Below are 21,440 nucleotides of genomic sequence, written 5' to 3'. Positions count from 1 at the left end.
GCGAAAGGTAAACAACAATGTTACATGATCCTGTACTCCCAGTCAGTATCAACAAAACACTGGTATTATAGAGATCGTTGGCAACACGTACGAATTGCGATGTCCCACGACACAGAATATGGGCTCCTCAGACCTCCCAACACGAAGAGTAGAAAATTGTGGCCATTGAAAGAAAGAGGTTCGTAGGCATCGCAATAGATGGACGTGGCAGTTATGACGGTTTCAATCCAGGCGGTTACCGAGGAGTTGGTGGTGGTGGTGGAGCACCGGGTTTCTTGACCCCGGTGGTGTCATAGGCTCCACGGCCCATGTTGGTCGCTGAGAGGTCCCGGACAACCATTGCGAATTCTGCGAGAACAACCATTGTCAGAAATGATGCTGTCGCCCTGGGGAAAGCGAGACCGGGAGATGAGGAGAAATATATAAGCTGCTTGGTGGACAGCTGAGAAGATTTAAAATTGGCTGACTCACCTTGGAGATAAAACGGTCCCAAAAAAGAGATAGCTGACAGAGCTATTATCGTTGATAATATTCTAAGACCAGCTGACTCGGCGCCACAGACAATGTTCAAGGATCCCAAGCCGGGGCAGACGACAATGCAGATGCAGGTGAGATCGGAAGAGACGATCCTTTTGAAGGATGCGCACAGGGTAGCTCGGGGAACGTAGCCACACCCGGTGCCAGGTGGTAGGGCAGGAATGTGACGGCGACAAGCCCAGGAAATTGGACCACAAAACGCGAGGTGGAGACGAGCGATCGAACCTCTGCTCAGCGGCAAAAAAAAAAAAGAAAGCAGTATACAGCGATCTGACGCCAAACGAATGTCAGGGAGATTGGCGCAACTAATGCAGCGGACGGTAAGGAGGGCCGGGGCTGGCAGGATGTGACACGGCTGCTGTAGGGCCCAATAGTGGGAATGGATGTATCGCAAGGGAGACAGCTGAGAGCGACGAAGGGAGAAGTGTGTCCAGTCCAGACCACGGAAGGGGGAGGTCACATTGATATACTTATGCTTTTCGCGCTTCCCCAGCAGGACGAGCTTTGCTTAGCACGCTTCCAGGCGGCTTCGATTGCCTGTCCCGGGACACAGGAACGCGACGCAGCCCCTTTCTTTGTCTGGTTTGGCATGGCTTGGGCGGACTGTCTCGTCCTGTCACTCTGTGTTGCCTGCGGAGTACGCAGTAAGCTAGGTCGACCCGCACGACGGTGTAAGATACTAGGCTTCGTCTGTTTTCCGTAACCCAAGTTTACCACCGATTTCTTGGACGGGCTGCTGCTGGCGTTGCGTTGTGGGGGCCCATGGCCGCGCAGGAACGGGCAGATGGATGCTGCCCTGCGAATAAGACCGCTGGGGACCCTGCCCTGTCTCGACTCTCGCGTGGTCTCTGCTGCTAGCAAGCGATCCCCGGGGCCTAGTCTGGGAATTAACCCACCTTTCTGATTTTCGGGGCGGACTATTTGCACAGAGTCCCGAAGGCGGGTTTTGCCAGCACACACACGACGGGGCACGTTGCCCGGGCTCCCGGATGACGGATCATGGAGCCTGTACAGGAGCAGTGCTGAGGTGTCCTGGGAACACATACATCGTGACTCCATAACGCGGACAATTAACGCAGTCTACGGCGTTCCGTACATGGACGGCGTACGGCTTTCCTCCGGGCGACCCTTCCAAGGTTCTTCGCTGCGGTGGGCCGACTATTTACGATCAGTCAGCAGGAACCCACTCTACCCGCCCGAGCTACCCAGCGCCGGAGCACACTAACCATCACGCTGCTTCTCGCGGCCTTCTAGGCTTTCTAGCCTCCCTCTAGCCCGTTGGGTCTTCCCCCGGGATGACGCAGGCCGGCAGGTCCTGCCACCGAACATCCGCAATCCTTCGATCCATCTCCATCTCCTTCAATCTCTCCATCTCTCCATCCATCGCTCTCTTTCTGCTCAACGGCTATTCTCTCCCTCCATCCTCGATTGCTCACGGAAAGCGGTCCCCGCCCTTTCCGGACAGTCGTTTGCTGTGCCACTGCCGCACCCTGGGAGATCCCAGATTAGCAACGTGAGCGTTTCACCTTAATACCTCGCCTCCAAAATAAAGTACGGGAGCTACTGCGTACCGCCGATCGGGGTAATTACCCCTGGTCGATACGCGGACGCAGTAGAGAGCTCAGGTAGACCATGTATCCTGACAGGGCAGACGCCCGAAACAGGGCGACCAGTCGAAGAAAGAAAACCCCATTCTCATTGTTTTATCACCCAAGGCAGATGGCAAAGCCCCTCTGGGCTGCATGCTGCGTAGAGGTTGAATGTACCCAACACGACAAGGATTCTGATGAATTGTATGGATTTGACTGGACACAAGGTGTGGCTGCGCCTATCCAGTTGCAGCTTCCAGATCATTTACCAGGCGCTTATCTGGAGACACCCATCACACTCATCGCAGTAAATACCTTTCTGTGACTGGTAGACGCGCTGTGTCCATGGCTTGCAGCCGCAGACAAATACCAAGGTTGTAAGCTTGTTTCCGCAGGTCCGTTTCTGACGGCAGCGTTTACATTGATCGGTTTCTGAAACCTATGTACAACCAACAAACGACTGATTCTGATCACTACGCAGCTGGAATACTCAGTATTTTTTTTTTGACTAGCAATGGTTCTATGCTGACTTTAGTCTATCCAGAACCCAATCGTTTTGCGTCTCGGAATCCTCCGTGGTTAGGGGAAGAAGAAAATAGAAAGATTCCGTCCAGACTCTTGACAGTACCGAGTAATGTCACGGACTCCGGACCCGGGATAGTGCGTCCCACGCCGATACCTGGCCCTTCCGTCGAACGGCTAGAACAACGCTAGAAGCCTGGAAGCAACAGGCCAGGCAAGCGACCGTTAGAATTCCCACTCTCGTCGCCAGCAGGCCAACCAGTCTAACTTACCCAGGCTTCCACGAATGCCTTAGTTGGGAAAAGAGCCGCCTGTTGGGACGTCTAGCAGTGCAAGTCGGATTCGGACGGGGACAATACTTCGCATCCATGGATCCCCTCATAGGGCGCTTCTTAGGTTGATGCTCCCGGCGGGTCGACACCTTCATCTCCAGATTTTCAGGCCGAGCCTTGCTGCCAACCTCGGAGGCTGCAGTTGAAACCGGGTTGGGTGCTGGATACCTGCATGATTCGAATGGCACCCATTTCCCTCTTATGTCAACATGACGGTTCCGGCCACTCATGATTGTCGCGAATTTACTCCGTACGATGATCGAATATGTCCGATGGCTCTGAAACCTCGAGTCTCTATTTTCGCAATGCGCAGTCAGCCTTGCTACTCCGTATGCGTGTCTGAGCACTCCGTACTTCAGACATCAAGCCGCAAAAGCCCCAGGCCGATAGTCAAGCCTCTTTAGGAGCTTGGCATGCGCCGTTGGCGATTGTCAACGGTCAACCAGTTCAAACAGGTACGCACACACGCGTCGCGAAGAGCGAAATTTAGGTATTTGCCAACGGCCACCGACAAAGCTTCTTAAACGAAGCTTCGGGCTAAGGGGGGGGGCTGGAACCAGCTTACATCACAGTGATCGGAGGCCTTTTTCCATTCCTTGAGAGGTGACTGCTGCTGCTGTTATCCTCTGAGCTGGAAAAACGCTGTAGACATTCCCAATGCAGTCGTCGAGGATTGTGCTGCTGTGCGACTCTAATGGCTGTTTTCTCCAGGAGCCACACGGGGAATATTGACGAGCAGCGCCAAGATTGGTCTCTGAGGGCTTTGGATGGCTCCATTCTTCAGATGACAAGTTCCAGGATGCAGCCCTGCTGTGCAATGCATGGAGCCGTCCGCACTGCCGTGTTCTGGATCCGTTGGGACAGGGGCTTGAAGGACAGGGGGGGAGGGACCGGGAGCGCTCCGCCAGCCCACAGGCTTGGCTCCGCTGCGTCTCAGGATCGCAGAGTTCGCACTAGTGCCGCGGAAGTGCAACCGAAGCTCCCCCCTATGAGGCTCATCCCATATTTCGAACCAAGGACCCGGCTCCTGTACCTGCAGCGTGCGATGCGCCCTCCCGCCGTGCCGGATCCCCTAGGCTTCGCGTCCGTCCCGTTCCAGCGATCCACCTCTCAGGATCAGCGATCTCTCCAAGCCTTTCCACCTAGAACGCCGTAGAACCCTGTTTAGGGCTTCAATGAGGCCAGAATTGATGCCTACCCGTCCTCCAATGCGATACAGGAGAATCGAAGGTGGAGCTGTTTGATCAACTCTTCCAGAATGTCACACACAGACTCCTGGATCTGATGCTGTTCGCTTCTCCTGAGAACGGATCCACGCCACAAAAAAGGGGGAAGGAAGTGTAGAGCATCTGGTATCTCGTTCCGGTCGGACTACTACTGTGAACAGTTTACATCATTAGCTGCCCTATCATCATACAGCGTCTCCCAGCGATCTGACATCAAACGCGGAGAGTACAGGCTTGGTCGCCATCCGCAGGTCCAGAACCAGACGACTGCTAGTATTGGATAGGACAAACAGCTTCCCATTCCCTCGGGGCCACGATAGTGATATCTTGGCCGTTAGGCTACCAAGTCCCGGGAGTCTGGTTTCATCTGCGGTTAACTATTTTTCGATTCTGTTCAATTAGCCTGCAGGGTCCGTGCCGCAATTGACAGGGTCCCTGCGACTGCTCCGTAAGGAGCAAGAGTTTACGGCTCATGAGAAGCGTGAGCACGGTCAGGACTTTGAGATCCGCTGTGAATCCCGAAACCCGACGGCCCGGCTGCGGCTTACAGCCTTCAGCTTAGCTGCAAATACCAAACTTCGGTGGAGCATATGAGGCGTTTTAATCATTCGTGCGGAAGAGTCCCGGACCATTTGTAAACGTCCATCGATCCCAAAAAATTCATTTGACATGTTGATCATTGACAGGTCGACCACGGCCTAGGCCCTACGGGTTACTTTTGCACAGCCACCTGCAACGCTGGAGTACGGAGGAAGCATCGGAGATTTGTGTTCTACTTGCTCGTAAGGGGCTGATCGCTGGGCCATTTGCGGAGGTCAACCGAATTGAGATCGAAACCGATCTGTGTGCGTGACCGTGCCGTCTAAATTAGGCTTCTGCATAGCAGATCCTGACATTCTACGGATACTCTCCAGTCGTCTGGGTCTGCTTCACCAACATCCCTAGAACGCCACATTTTTGTGGCAGAGATCGACAATATCATAACCCCAACAGTTGTCGAAATTCACTAATTATTGACATATTGGCAAAGACGTGATGAAGGATTCCTTGTGAGTCAATACAGCGTTCATCCCTGCCCCATACATTCGGACTCTTCAACTCTGGTTGGGATGCGATGTGATGTGATCAGGATGTAGCATACTTCGTACGTGAGTGGCAACTAAGACAGACACTTGCACTCTATCCTATGCCCAATACTACCGAGTGGCCTTCCGAGCTGGACCTGATAGGAAGATATCTTTGAGGAATTCAGACACACTTTCCTCCAAGGTTATACTCCTTACTCAACCAAAAATGCAATAGCCCGAAAGAGTTAGTCTTACGACGCAAGATGACCTCCAATGATAGAACAACCTTACTTTATCGCACACAAGAGCCAAAGTATCTTTGCATGCATACTTACAGATAATCGCAAACGTGTTACTATGATTCTCACAGACAGAGGCTGACCAGGACACTGCTGTGGAATCTCCGTGGTAAGCAACTTTCTCTTGATAGTACTCGACCTTGCTAGCTTCATTATCTACGATGATACATTAATAAGAAGCATGACTCGCTGATGAGCGATAGCCTTTATCGTTTGTCCTTCGAATATACTTACCCTTGAGCTGGTGAAACATGGTTCCGTTGGCTTGTTCTCGTTTCTGGACCTGCATTACTGGATCAAACGGGAAACTGTACTTTATTGTCTGTCACAGATCTCAATGGCTTGCTATTTGAAATATAGATGCACCTTTGTGGCTGCCAGATACCTTTCGACACTTGACAGATATGCGGGATGTGAGCTTCTCTAGGCCCTCCCGGTCATCTCGCGGCATACGGTTCCGCGTCTCTTAGCCTACTGTCAATCAGGCACCAAGAATACGGACAACCTATTATCTTGTGTTATCGGACATGATCGTTTGTCACTCCCTACCGGGGTGTCGACTTAGTTCATCCGCGGAAATCAGCACTACTGCAAGGCCATCTCCACTTCTGCGGCCCACCCGCCATATCTGCGGTCCTGGATCCGCCGGTCGCGTTTGATAGAGTTTGGAGTCGGCAAGCCGCTGACTCGTCCAGGTTACCCCTAACATGTGAGCCTGCCAGGGGTACGAAGGCTGAAGTACTCCGTATCACCGTCTGGCTTCGGGGTTCTCACAATGGTGTTGTCATTATTCCATTTTTTCAGAGTTCACCCTAGTTACTTGCCTGTGCCGCTTTTTTCACATGTCCGAACAAGAACCTCCTTGTGGTTAGAATGGAGAGTATCAGGGCATCTGCACTGTTTCAACACGGTGCTCTGGTTAAAGGAAGCCTGTGATTTCGATGGCTTATGTCAGTATCTACATGATCCAAAGATCTGGATACATCAACCACGCTAACCTTGCTTTCCAGCCGCCTGCAGGTGTTCGGCGCCAGAGCGGTGGTGCTGTTTGCAGAGCCTTCATTTCCGTCGAGTCGAGTTGATTGATCTGATACCAGAGCAATACGCAGTCATGTCAAACTCACCAGGATGCAGACGGAGGACCCCGTACATACCAAGTGACCTATCACGAAGCCCTTCCAGCCTCAAATTCATACAGCGAATCAGCAAGGATTGCCACAGATTTCGGGCGAAAGACTTAGATGGCGCAGACCGGATGTGACAATCGCCGACCATGCCATAATTATACGTCCAATCGATAGTGTGGTTGGTTCTCATTTTCCGGCTGGTGCATCAACCTCGAAATGGCTGTTGCCGCGGAGAACGCATGACAGGTATCGTGCTGTGGCGTTTCTTTACTAAATTAACTTTGAAGACGCTACAGCACTCTTATCGCCATGCCGCAGCTAATCTTGCATCGGGAAGGGGTGGCTAGGTATCCGCCCCCACCCCCGAGTTTTCTTTTTCCTTCCCACGCTCGATTTTTGGTTATAGCTCATTTGACATGGTCTCCCATCAATTAGCCACCTGAGAAAAAAAAGGCCATACCAACAAAGGCCGTCTCGACTCTCTCTGAGCGATTTTTTGCTCGGGCTTCCTTTTTGAACTCGAAATAAATATGCGGCGCTTACAGTAATTGATTGATTGCGCCTTTTCCTGAAAGCGCGGCGCAGCCTTTGTCTGCGGTGGCTTAGTGCAGATTGTCCAGGTACGGTTGTGAACGCTACCACCCAGTCGTTGAAATGTTGGTCTTTCGCGCACTAGGATTGGCCATCTGAGCCATAACCCCAACCATTGGGAGTCCTCCACGCTCTACCATTTGTTTGTTTCATTCCCCTTTATTCTTTCTTTTTCCATGCCCTGCATGGCAGGCTCCCAATAATAACAATGCATGGCTGCTGTACAACATATGACTTCCTGCACATTATGTGTCTTCCTCTTCTCTCTGTATGTATGTAGGTAGGTATATGTACTCTGTACATTATCACCTACATGCTTACATACCTAACCGCCCGGGCCGCTTGCGCCTAGAAAAAAAAGGGTTGTGTTGTTTATCGATAGGCTCGATAGTCCTATCTCTCTCTGCCCCGTAGTAACTACTACGGAGTAGGTAAGGTCTCGAATCTCCCCGGGGGGTCAACACACCACGCGATTTTCCAGCGGCGGCTGTGCACGGGCACGTATGCATGGACGGGGTTTGCAAGGTTTCCCCTTCCGCAATGAGAGTGATAATGACAATGGATAGTGGTTTCTTTTCTTTGAGTGAAAGAAAACTATTGGACAGCTATTCGTTGTTATGTATGGGACCTATTATTTTGGAATCCAGCAAGTAAATACGCTTTCAGAATTGCGCGGCTATGTCGGTTCTATCTGCTCCTTTTTTTCCATAATTACGGTAGTAGCTATTACTTTTTATAAATCAAAACCCGTCCATGGAATACTACGGATGCGATGTCTATGTGTGTATGTATGTACATGTATATGCCATGCAGGCATGCATGCACGTCTATATATATACCTATATATAAAGATAATGGAAAAACTTTCCTGTTGTGCTGGGATTCCGTGTATACATGGATCGGTATGATTCGACCCGAGAAACCGAGATAATATCCATACATTACTATTACGTCCATAATTATAATTTACTCCGACAGGGGGGAAAGGTGTTCTTTGGGATGCGATGAAATGAGATGGGATGAGGTCCGTGTGTTCAAAGGACGGGGACGCAGGGTAAATACACTGGGCTGGATGGATGGATTGGACTAGACTAGACTTAGACAAGGACCCTGGATGGGATGAGATGGGAGAAATATCGCTCATTTTTTTTTATGCACGAGAGAGAGTGTGTGAGAGAGGGATTATGGATCTTATCACTGTTGAGTTTCATCGGTTCGTTTTTAACGGATGCTTAATTCGATTTGACTCGACTATTGTATGGGGCGGTAAAGCGTAGCATGGGTGTTATGGTGTCATTGAGTTATTTATCTATTTATTTATTTCATTGGATAGATAGACTAACTGACTGACTCATTGACTGGGCTGCGTTCATTCGCGGTATGTTACCTAGTTAAGATTAGAGAGGAGGGACGGGGGAGGGAGGGAGGGAGGGAAAGGGAAGTAGGTGGTTTGAGTCATTATCATTGTCATTAATTGGATTTGATTTAAGTATTATACATGCATAAAAGGTAAAAATATTATCATGACATTATCGTGAGTGTGCGTGTGCTCCGGATTAACTTAAGATATGTGGATTATGGTAGAATATGGAGGTATGTTAGAATGAGATACTGTTCCGTCACCAACAGAGCAGAAGATCTAAAGCTTGTTGTTTATGGTGTGGTATGCCATTTCGAACTGCGGGATTGGAAATCGGTGTGGTTAGTTGAATTTATTTTCCTTTTCCTTCTTTGCTGCCGTCCAGGAAGGACGCAGCGTTAAGGAGAGTAAATTATAAAACTCACCTGCTCATTCGTCTGACAGATAAGCACCCTCGGCTCCCTCCCCGGCTCTTTCGAGATATCCGTCACCGTCTGCTCGTCGCTCTCTGGTCCCTTGGCATTTCTCCCCTCGTCAAGCTCGAACCCCAGACACCGACACTTCTCGACGATGGCCTTCCGCAGGAGGGCGCTCTTCTCACCGATCCCGCCCGAGAAGACTATCGCGTCGACCTTCCCGCCCAGCTTGACGAAGTAGTTGCCCACAAAGCTGATGATGCGGTCGACGAAGATGTCGAACGCGAGGCGGTGGTTGTCCGAGGGGAAATTCTCCACGGCGATCTGGGAGAAGTCGGTCGTGCCGGTGAGGACTTTCCAGCCGGATTTTTTGTTGAGGATTTCTTCGGCCTGTTTTGTGGTTTAGAGCGATGCTGATATTGTCGTGAGGAACGGGCAGAGCAAGACTCACGGTGCTGATATGCATATCCTTGGTGCTTGCAGGGCTAAGGCATCCGGCTTCGTTGGTATAGTGGAATACGAGACTGCGATCGACGAGTTAGAAATGGTAGAAGTGACAGTGTGTTTGTAAAGGGAGGGCCTACGAAGGATCTATATCTCCACTTCGTGTTGCACCCGGCAATCCAGCTAGAGGAGTGAGACCCATCCTGTGATGGTCATTGTCAGTCAGGATATCTCTGTCTGTAGACGGCCCAGTCAACCCTTACGATGTATCTATCGACTTGCCCTCCTTGATGGCACACATGGAAGCTCCGCTTCCAAGATGCAGCGTAATCAAGTTTGTCTGCTCCAACGGCTTGCCGATGAACTCGGCGACGGAGCGGAGGATGAATGAGTAGCTTATCCCATGGAAGCCATATTTCCGCAGCCCGTTGGCCCTCGCGACCTCCTGGTTAATTGGGTACGTCCTGATGTAGTCGGGCAGGGTCTTGTGGAAGGCGGAATCGAAGTATGTGATGCTTGTGACGTTGGGGAGTTCTTGCATGCATGTCCGGACGATTTCTAGGGCTGAGAAGTTGTGTCTGTTGTTGGAGTAGATAATCGGTCAGCACCGGTATGTCCTTATCTTTTTTTTTATACTTTCACGACCGACCGGATCAAACATACAGCGGCGCGAGATCCTCAATCCTTTTTAGGTGGCCGTACTTCTCGCTATCGATCTCGACCGCGTCCGCAAAGTCCCCTCCGTGCACGACTCGGTGACATACATAGGCCAGATCCTCCGTGCTGGTGACGTCCGAGAGGTCGGGATCCGTGAAGCAACGCTGGAGCAGGAACTTGAACCCGTCCTGGGGAGTTGTTAGGCTCTCCTCGATCTTCTCCTTATTCTTCACGCCTCCTCGCTCGTATTTGAGGATCTGTGGGGGCGCGGTCAACCCCGAGACCTCGGCGTTCGCGAGCATCTTCGGCGGCCGCTCGAGCGTGTAGAAGGTGATCTTGACGGACGACGAGCCTGCGTTCACCGAGAGGAGCGTCTTCGGCATGTTTGAATAAAACCGAAACCTCTAGATCGAAAGAATTATTTTTCTTGGAGAGTATTTCATCCCCCAATTGCATGATTTTTCGCGCGCGCCGTGCTTACTCGAGTAAACAGGGCGATGTTGTTTGTGATGTCAGCACCGTTCATTGTGACGTAGTAAACACCGGCTTCACTTCCTGGCCACTTATCGTCGATTTCCCCAACATGATGCGAGAGATGCTATTTCAGCTTGATTTGGAATTGTCACGATATCCATATCTCACTTTTTCTTTTAATGTGCAGTCAGGGTTGTTCTGCAATTGCGGTGTTCCTGCCTCGGATCACCAACCATCCTACTTGTACACGCTGAAGTGAAAACCATCCGACTCAGCATCAAGACAAGATGCCAGGCGAAGTCATCGACAAACCGAACCCACCGCCATTGCCGTCGCACATCCCGGATGTGGTTGACCAGCTGTGTGTGAAATTGGACAAGATCTCGCTGGATCAGACTTCCTGCGATGCGTTGTACAAATTCCGAAGGGCAGCCTGCTATATCGCAGCTGGTGAGAACTGCTCGCTACTCTTCATGTTGCAACATGCTTACACTGGTTGGAACTTCTGTAGCCATGATTTTCTTGCAAGACAATGTGTATCTGAAACGAGAACTCAAGTTTGAGGACGTCAAACCAAGATTACTTGGTAAGAAGTACCCATCCTAGGTGAATAGTGCACCCTGCTAATAACATTGAAGGCCATTGGGGAACGTGCCCAGGATTAGTCCTCATTTATTCGCATCTGAACTTTCTGACCAAAAAGCACGACCTTGACATGCTATTTGTCGTTGGCCCAGGTCATGGTGCACCTGCAATCTTGGCCGCTCTCTGGATAGAAGGCTCCCTGGAGAGATTCTTCCCGCGATACTCCCGAGATACCAGAGGTCTTACGGATCTTATCTCGACATTTAGTACCACCGCTGGGCTGCCAAGGTCGGACATTCTCAATCGACCTACTAACGCAGCTAAGTGTTTACTGACATGTCTCCAGCCATATCAATTCCGAGACCCCCGGCGCCATCCATGAAGGAGGCGAACTCGGATACGCCTTGGCCGTCTCTTTCGGTGCTGTAATGGATAACCCAGATCTCATTGTTGCCTGCGTGGTTGGAGACGGCGAGGCAGAAAGCGGCCCGACTGCTGCGTGAGTTCCCGTCCATAGTTGCACCGTACTCGAATGGCCGATTGACTTGTTACAGGTCCTGGCATTCATACAAGTACATTGATCCAGCAGAATCAGGAGCTGTACTGCCAGTTCTGCATCTCAATGGTTTCAAGATCAGCGAGAGGACCATTTATGGGTGCATGGACGACAGAGAACTCGTTACTCTGTTTACCGGCTTCGGGTACCAAGTCCGCTTTGTGACCGACTTGGACAATATCGACGCCGATCTCCATTGCTCCATGGTCTGGGCTCTTGGGGAGATCCGTAAGATCCAGCAGGCGGCTCGCTCTGGGAAGCCCATAACAAAACCCAGATGGCCACTTCTAATAGTACGAACACCGAAGGTTTGTACTTCCGGACAGGAGATTCTCACTGCTTGTTATACTAACCTGCTCTTCGTAGGGCTGGTCTGGACCGAAAGAGATTCATGGAAAGATCGTGGAGGGCTCCTTCAATTCACACCAGGTTCCTCTTGCAAAGGCAAAGAAGGACAACGAGGAATTACAAGCTCTTCAGGAATGGCTCTCAGGGTACAAACCTCAAGAACTTTTCACAGACTCAGGAGATGTCATCGATGAAGTGAAATCAATCATTCCCGCCGAAGACTCAAAGAAGCTCGGCCAGCGGCCGGAGTCCTACAGGCTATACTACCCGCCAGATGTGCCAAACTGGATGGATTTCGGCGTCCAGAAGGGTACCGTGCAGAGTTCAATGAAACACGCTGGAAAGCTCCTCGATGATGTCTTCGTCAGAAACCCTCATACCGTGAGACTATTCTCACCGGATGAGTTGGAGAGCAACAAGCTGGAAAGCTCACTCGAGCATACCTGGAGGAACTTCCAATGGGATGAGTACTCCAGCGCAAGAGGCGGTCGTGTCATTGAGGTCCTGAGCGAACATATGTGTCAGGGCTTCATGCAGGGTTATACGCTGACTGGTCGCGTGGGAATATTCCCTTCGTATGAGAGCTTCCTTGGGATTGTTCACACCATGATGGTGCAATATAGCAAATTCAATAAGATGGTACGTCTGTCTCGCTCAGACACTCATGCCCTTCCCTCACCGGTCCGCCTTTCTAACAGTTGACCACCACAGGCAAGGGAAACAAACTGGCATCATGACATTGCCAGCATCAACTACATCGAAACCAGCACCTGGACACGACAGGAGCACAACGGCTTCTCTCACCAGAACCCATCCTTCATCGGAGCCGTCCTCAAACTCAAGCCCTCCGCCGCTCGAGTCTACCTCCCCCCCGACGCCAACACCTTCCTCTCAACGCTCGCCCACTGCCTCAAATCCAAAAACTACATCAACCTGATGGTCGGCGCGAAGCAACCGACCCCGGTCTTCCTGACCCCCGAAGAGGCCGAAAACCACTGCCGCGCCGGCGCCTCGATCTGGAAATTCGCCAGCACCGACGAGGGGCTCAACCCGGACGTCGTCCTCGTGGGCATCGGCACCGAGCTCACGTTCGAGGTGGTCATGGCGGCCGCGATCCTGCGGAAACGGTGCCCGGAGCTGCGCGTGCGCGTCATCAACGTGACGGACCTGATGATCTTGGAGACGGAAGGCTCGCACCCGCACGCCCTGACGAGGGACACGTTCGACGCGCTCTTCACCCCCGACCTGCCCATCCACTTCAACTACCACGGGTACGCGACGGAGCTGCAGGGCCTGCTGTTCGGACGGCCGAACCTCGAGCGGGCCAACATCGCAGGCTACATGGAGGAAGGGAGCACGACGACCCCGTTCGATATGATGCTGGTGAACAAGGTCTCGCGGTTCCATGTGGCCCAGGCGGCCGTCAGGGGAGGGGCCAAGCGGAACGAGAGGGTCAGGCTCCGTCAGCAGGAGCTGCTCGCGGAGTTGGATCACAATATGGTTGCGACGAAGAGGTTCATCCTTGAGAATCGGAAAGGTGAGTTGAGATCATTAGCTAAGCTATACCGATTTGAAATACTCCTTTCCCGGTCGACGACTTGACGCTCTCATACCTTTGTATACCATGTATGCAGTTGCTAACTTGAATTTCCCCGTCACAGATCCGGACGACATGTACATTATGCCGAAATTTGAGTAAATGACAGGAAGGAAAAAGGAGCAATATCGTCTGTTCGGGGGCCGAATTGCAAATGCCGGATTTCTTGTAAAATCAATCAATATCTGTGGTGATTATTACCGAACTATCTACACATGTAAATGGTGATGTAACCTCTAAATGATAATACATCTTGGGATGAATATGCAGATCTTTCCGAGTGCCGCCTTAAGACACGAATACTGAAATCCAGATATGTTAAGAATCAAGAACCAGGTTTCTATTTATATTTTGGTTCTATTATTATTACTATTATCTATTATTCACAATGTGGAATACTCCCTGCGCAACTTGCAGCAATACATCTGCAGACTCAAACAAAATCCAATTTCCGAAAAAAAAACCCCAAAAACTCCTTCGCTATGCAGTTTATATGTAAAACCAAGTCTATGGTAAAGGAGAGAAGGGAAAGAAAGATTCCAACACCCGAAAAAACCTTCAATGTCCGTTCCAGTTTCCATTCCCGTTCACCTGCGCCTGTTTATTGTTATTCTCGCCATTCATGTTGCTCTGCATCTTGGCCACAAAGCTCAACGGCGCATCCGTGGAGAAGAGTAGCCTCAGATTATCGGCCGTCTCCCTCATGACGCCGTGCATGCGGAGGAAGAGGGCCGACTCGTACGCCGCGACGGCGGCGTCCAGGTTCTCCCTGGATCTCATCCCGTCGTGGGCGACGATCGACTTGGTCAGTTCGACCGCGTCCAGGAAGGCGGCGTTGACGCCCTCGCCGGAGAAAGGCGTGATGAGGTGCGCGGCGTCGCCGACGAGGGTGAAGCCCGGCCGGTGCTCCCACCGGAAGTCGACGGGCAGCATGTACAGCGTCCACGGCCGGCGGTCCTCGTCGGCGGCTTTGATCCAGTCCTGCAGGGCGGGGGCCCAGTCGACGTAGTTCTTGAGCATGACGACCTTGAGGTCCGCGGTCGACGGGTACCTCGCGTGGAGGTCGATGGCGAACGTCTCCGGCTTCCGGGACCACGCGTAGACCCGGAGACTCTTGTCCCCCAGCCGCTGGGCCTGGATGGCATTCCCGCCGGAGAAGCAGAAGTAGCTCCCTCTCCCGATGAACTTGGTAATGTGCGGGAACCGGGCCTCGGCGTTGGAGATCTTGAACTCGAAGCCTGCCACGCCGGAGTAGAAGGGTGTTACATCGGTGAGCAGGGGTCGAACGCGACTGCGGCCGCCGTCCGCGCCGACGACCAGATCGAATGGACCTTCTGTCTTCCCGCAGTGGAATTCCAAGGTGCCGTCGGGCCTGACCCTGCCCAGCCAGTGATCCCACTTGATGCAATCTGCTGGGATGGAGGCGAGAAGGATCCTCCGCAGGGTCTCCCGGTCGATCTCGGGTCGCGTTCCACGCTTACTTTTATCACCTCGGAAATTAAACAGAGGGACACCTGTCTTGTCCGCTATGGCCATCTCGTCGTCCTCGTAGCGGGCATACTCCAGGAATTGGTCGAAGAGCTCCGCTTCTTTGAGTGCATATTGGCCGCTCGCCTCGTGGAGGTCCAAAGAGCCACCCTGGCTTCGAGCCTTCGAGGATTCCTCACGCTCATATATCGTTACCGGGATCGACTTGAGGGTGAGAAGACGTGCGAGCATTAGCCCCGCGGGGCCAGCGCCAATGATGGCAATCCTGGGTTTCGAATGCATCTTCCTTGAACCGAAAGAGGAAGATGTTCACAACGAAAAGGTCACGCTCGAGAACAAAGTAGGAGAAAAGTAGAACTGAGACGCAATTCTGTATATTGGGGTTGTCACAACCCGGAATGTGTGGATGGCAGTATACGTCGTATAGCAATTGCCAGTTTGACAGCGAGTAGTGGCAGACTAGTAGCTTTGAACGGAGACCATAGCGGACTTTCAAGACACGTAAGTAGAAGAACAAGGATGAAGGGGAAATACCATATTTATAGCAAGCTTGTACAAATGAATGATCACAGTCACACAATGGCGGTGCTCTGAATCGAGAAAGGGAGAGGGGTGGTAATAGACTACTTACATCACTGTTCAGCATGCCATTTTCACCTTTTCCTGTCCTTCTTAATATGATAATCCTGTATTAAAAAGATTGGACAGTCTTCAGGGCGACCATAGAAATTGGAGGAAAGGAAACGGAACAGAAACCCTCACAGGAGTATACGTTCATATGCGAAAAAGCGATCCATCCCCCATTTATGCTCTATCCCGCTCACGTCCCGGCCTAGCCGGTGGTGGATACAGTAGACTGACTGCAAGCAGAGCTTGTCTCATTGACAATTACTCGGCGATAGTGATGATCATGTCCCGATCGGGGATGGATGAGGGTAGCACACACCATTGGAATGTGGGTAATCGACAGAGAATAGGTGCCTCACTCGACGAAAGCGGAAATCAGCCAAAGGAATCGGCAACTGAGGGATCTGGACCATGAGTGCTAATGCGACATAAAGGCGTGTCATTTCTTATCTAATCCTGGTGGTTAATAATTATAAGTCTAGATATTCGGCGGATCTCGGCATGTCTGATCGGGCGATCGTGGACCTCTTCCATTTCCAGTGCTTTGAGATCGGAACGTTCTTGACAAGTCCATACGATTCTGGGGACAGGTCAGTCCAAACAGAGAGGACTATGCTGTAGGAAAATACAGCTAACCTGAATGAAGCTCATTCATTGACTCACTGCCCGCGCTCGACGCAGCACTTAGTAGGTACAGTACCTTATAGCAACACTTACCGGCTGAGTGCATAATACTACATTCAGCAGCAGGATTTTGCAACCGATAAGCCAAGAATCTGCTGCAAAGCAATGTATGATACTGATATTTGACAGATATGCGATATCTCAAAATTCAACCTGCTTGATTAGTTTGTCCAGGCAGCGAGCAGGCAAAAGAGGACAGGGGGCTCGCCAGTGGGTTCAACCCTGGTCAACAAGCGTTCAACATCCAAAATTGAATATACTATTCGCGTTCTGAAGTGATATGACTCATCCATTTTGTCCCGCATAACCTTCATAAGAATGGCTCCTGGAGCTAGTACAGAGCGTGAGTCCAGAAAAGAACAATGCTTACCAAGACCTATGGCCGCCATCTATCCTTAGGTCCGCGCCGGTCATGAAACTGCTTCCATCAGCCAGAAGAAATATTATTGGTGCCCGATATTCGTCGGTAGTCGAGATGCGATTTAGCATGTTTTCCGCTGACCACACCTGCTCCTGCGTCGGTTTGGCAAGTGACTCTGCGGTCAGCCGTGTCTTGATATATCCCGGACTGATGGTGTTCACCCTGATTGAAGGGTGTCCCTGCCGGCTGCCCCATTCTGCAGCGAGAGAACGGCCAAGTTGCAGGACGGCAGACTTCGAGGAGTTGTATGCAGATGTGTCGAGCCCCTGGTGATGCCAAATGTGAGATATGGGTCTTGAAGATGTTTCTCTTCATAGTATCTAGCGGATAAGGTTTGCAGTTCACCTTATTACTACCCCAGCCGCTCATGCTGGCCACGAGAACGATACTTCCGGACACGTTCTGGTTTCTCATTTCTCGAGCAGCAGCCTGCGCGACGATAAATGTGCCCACCAGGTTTATGTCCACAATCCGACGAAAATCGTCAACAGGATAGTCCACGGCTGGAACTCTCCCCGAGACGCCGGCACAGGTTACGACGCCTCTTAATGGATATCGCGTTTTTGGCATCGTTTCTTCGAAGAGAAAGCGAAGTCTGTCGGCGTCAGTCACGTCGCAACTATAATATGTGGCCCTTGTTCCGTGGGTCTCCGCAATAGCCTGGACCTTGGCTTGTGCAAGAGGATGAATTGTCAGCTGTACGCTTCGAAACCGGTAGTAGCTAACTTTTGCTAGGAAGATGGAGCTCTAGACATACTCCAACCGGCTTCGGGAGGAAGTTCTGGGAGATCGATACAGATAACGTCTCCGCCGCTTTCTAGCACCGATCCCGCAACCTCGAGACCCAATGCTCCTGTCCCTCCCGTGACTGGAGCGATGTCAGCCACGTATCCCGTACGTGAAGCATACCTGCGTTAATATGCGCGTCGCGAGGTAGAATCTAGACTCACTCAGCACTGTCCGACCATCTAATCTGAAAAGGTCTCGAGTGGAAACCTCCGGACCGCCAACACGGGGCTTAGTCTCCCTATTAGCCATTTTTGCCCTACTCCTGTTCAAACGAGCTTTTGTTTCTCTCCTGGAGACTGAGGGCTGCAGAAAATGGGACAAATGTATAGATCCTGCCACAGAGAAACTGCCCACTCGATATTCCAGAGAGATGCTCAAGTTAGCCACGCTCGCGATAATTTCTAGGGAGATTGATAATAAGATAAAGGCATCGAACGTGGTGGCCGCCAAAAAACACAAGGTGGCTGTCGTCCTACGCTGCCAGGCGGGGAGCGCCTTTTACGGCTTAGACAGCCGACAGCATAGCCTGCAGCTTGATTGCCAACAAGACGTTGCAGGAAGAAATTCAATTCGTCTCTACACCTGGTGGTGCAGGACGCCTGGAAAATGGAGTGCCTTCTTTTTCCAGCAGACACCACTGGAACTCATCATCGTGGCGGAGATCCCCAACTTCTTCTCCACAGCGGTCAATGGCAACTACTGCATACAGTAGAGCTTGTACCTTGTTAGCTTTTCTTTTATCAACAATTCCTGAAGTTTTGAAGTGTTAGTGGTTGTGATAAGTTCGGAAATTCCTTGTGTCTGGTTGTCGCATAGATGTAGGAGTAATAACAATGAGGGCGTCTCTTCTCCACTGTATGATCTTAGGCTGCATCCTGCTCAGAAGATTAAGGCATGTCCTGGGAGCCAACTGTGCGTAAGGTTGCAGATTCCAGGATTGCAAGGTCAACTCGTAAGAACGTCTTCATCCCGCACCAAGTCTGGAGCCTGAAATTGTCATCCATTATCGTCACTGATGGCTGTGAAGACAGAAAAATGAAAGCTTGCATCGCCGCAAGTCAGCACTATTTGTTTTATTAATAAGATGGGCCTGAAGGGCTGAAGCAGCGTCGAGACCGAACCCGGACAGTCAAAGCCTTGCGAGCACCGCCCAAGCTTTCTCGCTAAGAAACACCAAGCAGAGAAAAGAACACCACGGCCTGGATATCGACGGCCACTCATGGCTCTGTGGCCGGACCCGCTGAATTATCAGTTCCAAAGAGCCCTGTAGATTGGAAACCATACAATAACTTACATGTTGACATCGGGCATCGTCCGCTGCGCCGCTGCATACTCGCTTCAAAAGATGTGAATAACAACTCCGTGCCCGAGGCTCCAGACGGGCCGGGACACAAACATGGCCCCGGCCCCGGGAGCAGCCTTATCATGCCCGTCACGAATCTGCTTCCATTGTTTGTCCTCTGTGGATCTTGATAAGTGTTTCACTCTGCCCATCCCTGCCTCAATGGGGGCCTTACGAGGTGTCCTCCCCATTGGTTCGATCGTATCTTTGAACGTTTTCTACGTCAAAGAGGCCGCCCTGCCACACTTGTCAATATTTTTAATCTGTTATCCGACTTGAGCTCTAAGATATTTATATCTTCTTTCTTTCCCTGCCTGTGCAATTGAGCGTTTGTGTATCCTCTCACACGCCCGGTACTGTACATACGTCTCACCATGACGGATGCTGCGACCACCGAATCTCTGCTGGACACCTGCCATGCACTAGTCCCAGGTGTCAAAACTTCATATGGCTATAAGCCATCTGTGGCAGCTGGGATCATCTTCTGTGCCCTCTTTGGTCTCTCGATGATCGCCCATACGGTGCAGCTGGTTTGGAAGAGAAACTGGTGGTGTGTGGTCTTCTCCATTGGGTGCCTCGGTATGTGACATCTGTCTTCCTATTGAACCATGATGAACTGTCTGACTTTCTCTGTGTAGTCGAGGTCCTGGGATGGGCTGGCAGGACATGGTCCTCTCAATGTCCGTACATGAGTACTGCGTTCCTCATGCAGATTTCGACACTGATTATAGGTGAGCGATGCACACTGTTCTATATTGCCCCGGGAACACTTGTGCTGACGCTGCAATATCAGCCCCGACCTTTTTCACCGCTGGTATCTACGTCCTTCTCGGCCGCTTCATAAAGATCCTCGGGCGCGACTCGTCCTTCCTCAGCCCTGCACTCTACCTCTGGATCTTCTGCACCTGCGATATCATCTCCCTCGTGGTCCAGGCCATCGGAGGGGGCATGGCCTCCTCCGAGTCGAACAACGGCGATGACACCGCGCCAGGCACAAACGTCATGGTCGCGGGCATCATCTTCCAGCTGGTGTCCATCACCGTCTTTATGGTGTGCGCCGCCGACTTCGTCCGGCGCACGATGCGGCGCGGTCTCCTGCAGAATAATGCGTTGAAGGGCACCATGGTTCCTCTCCTGTACGCCATGGTCTTCTCCGTCGTCTGCATCTACATCCGCAGCATCTACCGGACCATCGAGCTGCTGCAAGGTTGGGACGGGTACCTCATCACCACCGAGCGATTTTTCATCGCGCTCGACGGGGTCATGATGGTCCTGGCCGTGGCCATCTTCAACTTCATCCACCCGGGTTGGTTTATGCCGAGTGCGGAGGCGACGACTTCCTTCAAGAATCCCGTCCCTAAAACTCGTGCTGCTGATTCTGAATTTGAACTTGTGCAGGTCTAGCCAGATACATGTGTGATGTGTTTAAGATACCATGATTTCCTTTTTTTTTTCCTTTACCTCTTCCTGTTCTGCGAATGCTGCCCTTTTCTCTCTCCCTTTCCATCCATTAATTCATCCCTCAAATACCCTGTTGGAAAACTGCGGCACTCCGAATCATGTCGGTTCGGGTCTGTGTGTGTACCGTACGTACACTACACCTATCCCGGGTATCTTTGTCTTGTCTGTTACGCGTCTCCACGTATCGTTGATTTTGCCAGGGTTGCAAATGGGCGCATATTCAAGGCCTAGAATTCAGATATACCATCTATTATTCCTGGTTCTGTATGCATATAAAGAATGATGTTCACCACGTACAGTAGATAAGTTTCAGCGGGGCATTAGGTACCTGAATCCGGCGGTCTGAAGGAAAAAAAACCTCTTTCTTTATGCACAAGCGCAATCTAATGCGGCAGATCATGCAGGAATCCATACCTAAGCGGGGGATCTAGGATCTAGATCGGATCCGTCATAAAGAACAAAGAAACGGGGCACGTTTCTTTATTTAGGTGGGGTGTCACTTAAAAAAACCCCCCCTCTCCCTATATGTACCTTGCCAAAGACTTTCTGCACACCCTTCCCTGCTCTCTCTCGATTGCTATTCTATAACCACGTGATTTTGAAGCAATCCGAAAGTAATTAAACATTGTGATATGTAAAGAGATCCTGGACGAAAGCCAGCGCAAAATAAAATTTAACAAAAGCGGCAAGGCTACATACAGGGGGAAGGGGGTGCAGTTTAAAGTTTTTTTTTTTTTTTTTTTTTTTTTTGGTCAAGGTAATGTATGCGGAACCAGAGTAGTCAAAGCCACTAGAAAAGGAGGATTGGTGAAACTGTCAATGTCAAAGAAAAAGAGAAAAAGAAAGGGTGTATTTTCTTGTAACGACGGGCCTAGGACTTCTTAGGCGGAGGGCCGTTGGG

General features: G+C 51.1%; 8 protein-coding genes across 8 annotated transcripts; 5 read left to right on the top strand and 3 right to left on the bottom strand.

Annotated features, from left to right (window-relative positions):
- Window positions 1–563: 563 nt before the first annotated feature.
- VTN00DRAFT_1831 (uncharacterized protein) lies at window positions 564–1,395 on the top strand (the record flags this gene model as incomplete). Its single annotated transcript, XM_069427982.1, has 3 exons — window positions 564–608; window positions 902–1,181; window positions 1,247–1,395. The coding sequence occupies 3 exons, from the start codon at window positions 564–566 to the stop codon at window positions 1,393–1,395; spliced, it is 474 nt and encodes a 157-aa protein (XP_069292533.1).
- A 2,279-nt stretch (window positions 1,396–3,674) lies between these two features.
- VTN00DRAFT_1830 (uncharacterized protein) lies at window positions 3,675–4,136 on the top strand (the record flags this gene model as incomplete). The annotated part of the gene is made up of 1 exon (XM_069427981.1): window positions 3,675–4,136. The coding sequence occupies one exon, from the start codon at window positions 3,675–3,677 to the stop codon at window positions 4,134–4,136; it is 462 nt and encodes a 153-aa protein (XP_069292532.1).
- Window positions 4,137–8,929: 4,793 nt separating this feature from the next.
- On the bottom strand, window positions 8,930–10,693 carry VTN00DRAFT_1829 (uncharacterized protein; the record flags this gene model as incomplete). Its single annotated transcript, XM_069427979.1, has 7 exons — window positions 8,930–8,968; window positions 9,076–9,456; window positions 9,518–9,590; window positions 9,651–9,713; window positions 9,774–10,088; window positions 10,174–10,571; window positions 10,649–10,693. 7 exons carry the CDS (start codon window positions 10,691–10,693, stop codon window positions 8,930–8,932), a joined length of 1,314 nt encoding a protein of 437 aa, XP_069292531.1.
- A 235-nt stretch (window positions 10,694–10,928) lies between these two features.
- VTN00DRAFT_1828 (uncharacterized protein) lies at window positions 10,929–13,829 on the top strand (the record flags this gene model as incomplete). Its single annotated transcript, XM_069427978.1, has 8 exons — window positions 10,929–11,091; window positions 11,153–11,227; window positions 11,280–11,514; window positions 11,573–11,725; window positions 11,781–12,090; window positions 12,149–12,769; window positions 12,842–13,667; window positions 13,792–13,829. 8 exons carry the CDS (start codon window positions 10,929–10,931, stop codon window positions 13,827–13,829), a joined length of 2,421 nt encoding a protein of 806 aa, XP_069292530.1.
- Window positions 13,830–14,285: 456 nt separating this feature from the next.
- Window positions 14,286–15,497, bottom strand: VTN00DRAFT_1827 (uncharacterized protein; the record flags this gene model as incomplete). The annotated part of the gene is made up of 1 exon (XM_069427977.1): window positions 14,286–15,497. One exon carries the CDS (start codon window positions 15,495–15,497, stop codon window positions 14,286–14,288), a length of 1,212 nt encoding a protein of 403 aa, XP_069292529.1.
- Window positions 15,498–16,312: 815 nt separating this feature from the next.
- VTN00DRAFT_1826 (uncharacterized protein) lies at window positions 16,313–17,985 on the bottom strand (the record flags this gene model as incomplete). Its single annotated transcript, XM_069427976.1, has 6 exons — window positions 16,313–16,422; window positions 16,479–16,504; window positions 16,897–17,213; window positions 17,293–17,618; window positions 17,705–17,815; window positions 17,898–17,985. 6 exons carry the CDS (start codon window positions 17,983–17,985, stop codon window positions 16,313–16,315), a joined length of 978 nt encoding a protein of 325 aa, XP_069292528.1.
- Window positions 17,986–18,106: 121 nt separating this feature from the next.
- Window positions 18,107–18,448, top strand: VTN00DRAFT_1825 (uncharacterized protein; the record flags this gene model as incomplete). Its single annotated transcript, XM_069427975.1, has 1 exon — window positions 18,107–18,448. The coding sequence occupies one exon, from the start codon at window positions 18,107–18,109 to the stop codon at window positions 18,446–18,448; it is 342 nt and encodes a 113-aa protein (XP_069292527.1).
- A 1,004-nt stretch (window positions 18,449–19,452) lies between these two features.
- VTN00DRAFT_1824 (uncharacterized protein) lies at window positions 19,453–20,482 on the top strand (the record flags this gene model as incomplete). The annotated part of the gene is made up of 3 exons (XM_069427974.1): window positions 19,453–19,657; window positions 19,717–19,809; window positions 19,872–20,482. The coding sequence occupies 3 exons, from the start codon at window positions 19,453–19,455 to the stop codon at window positions 20,480–20,482; spliced, it is 909 nt and encodes a 302-aa protein (XP_069292526.1).
- Between the last annotated feature and the right edge of the window lie 958 nt (window positions 20,483–21,440).

Source organism: Thermoascus crustaceus (assembly GCF_041956765.1).
Source record: "Thermoascus crustaceus strain CBS 181.67 unplaced genomic scaffold VTN00scaffold_1, whole genome shotgun sequence".
Taxonomy (NCBI): Eukaryota; Fungi; Ascomycota; class Eurotiomycetes; order Eurotiales; family Thermoascaceae; genus Thermoascus; species Thermoascus crustaceus.
This window is presented reverse-complemented; position numbering and strand designations above follow the sequence as displayed.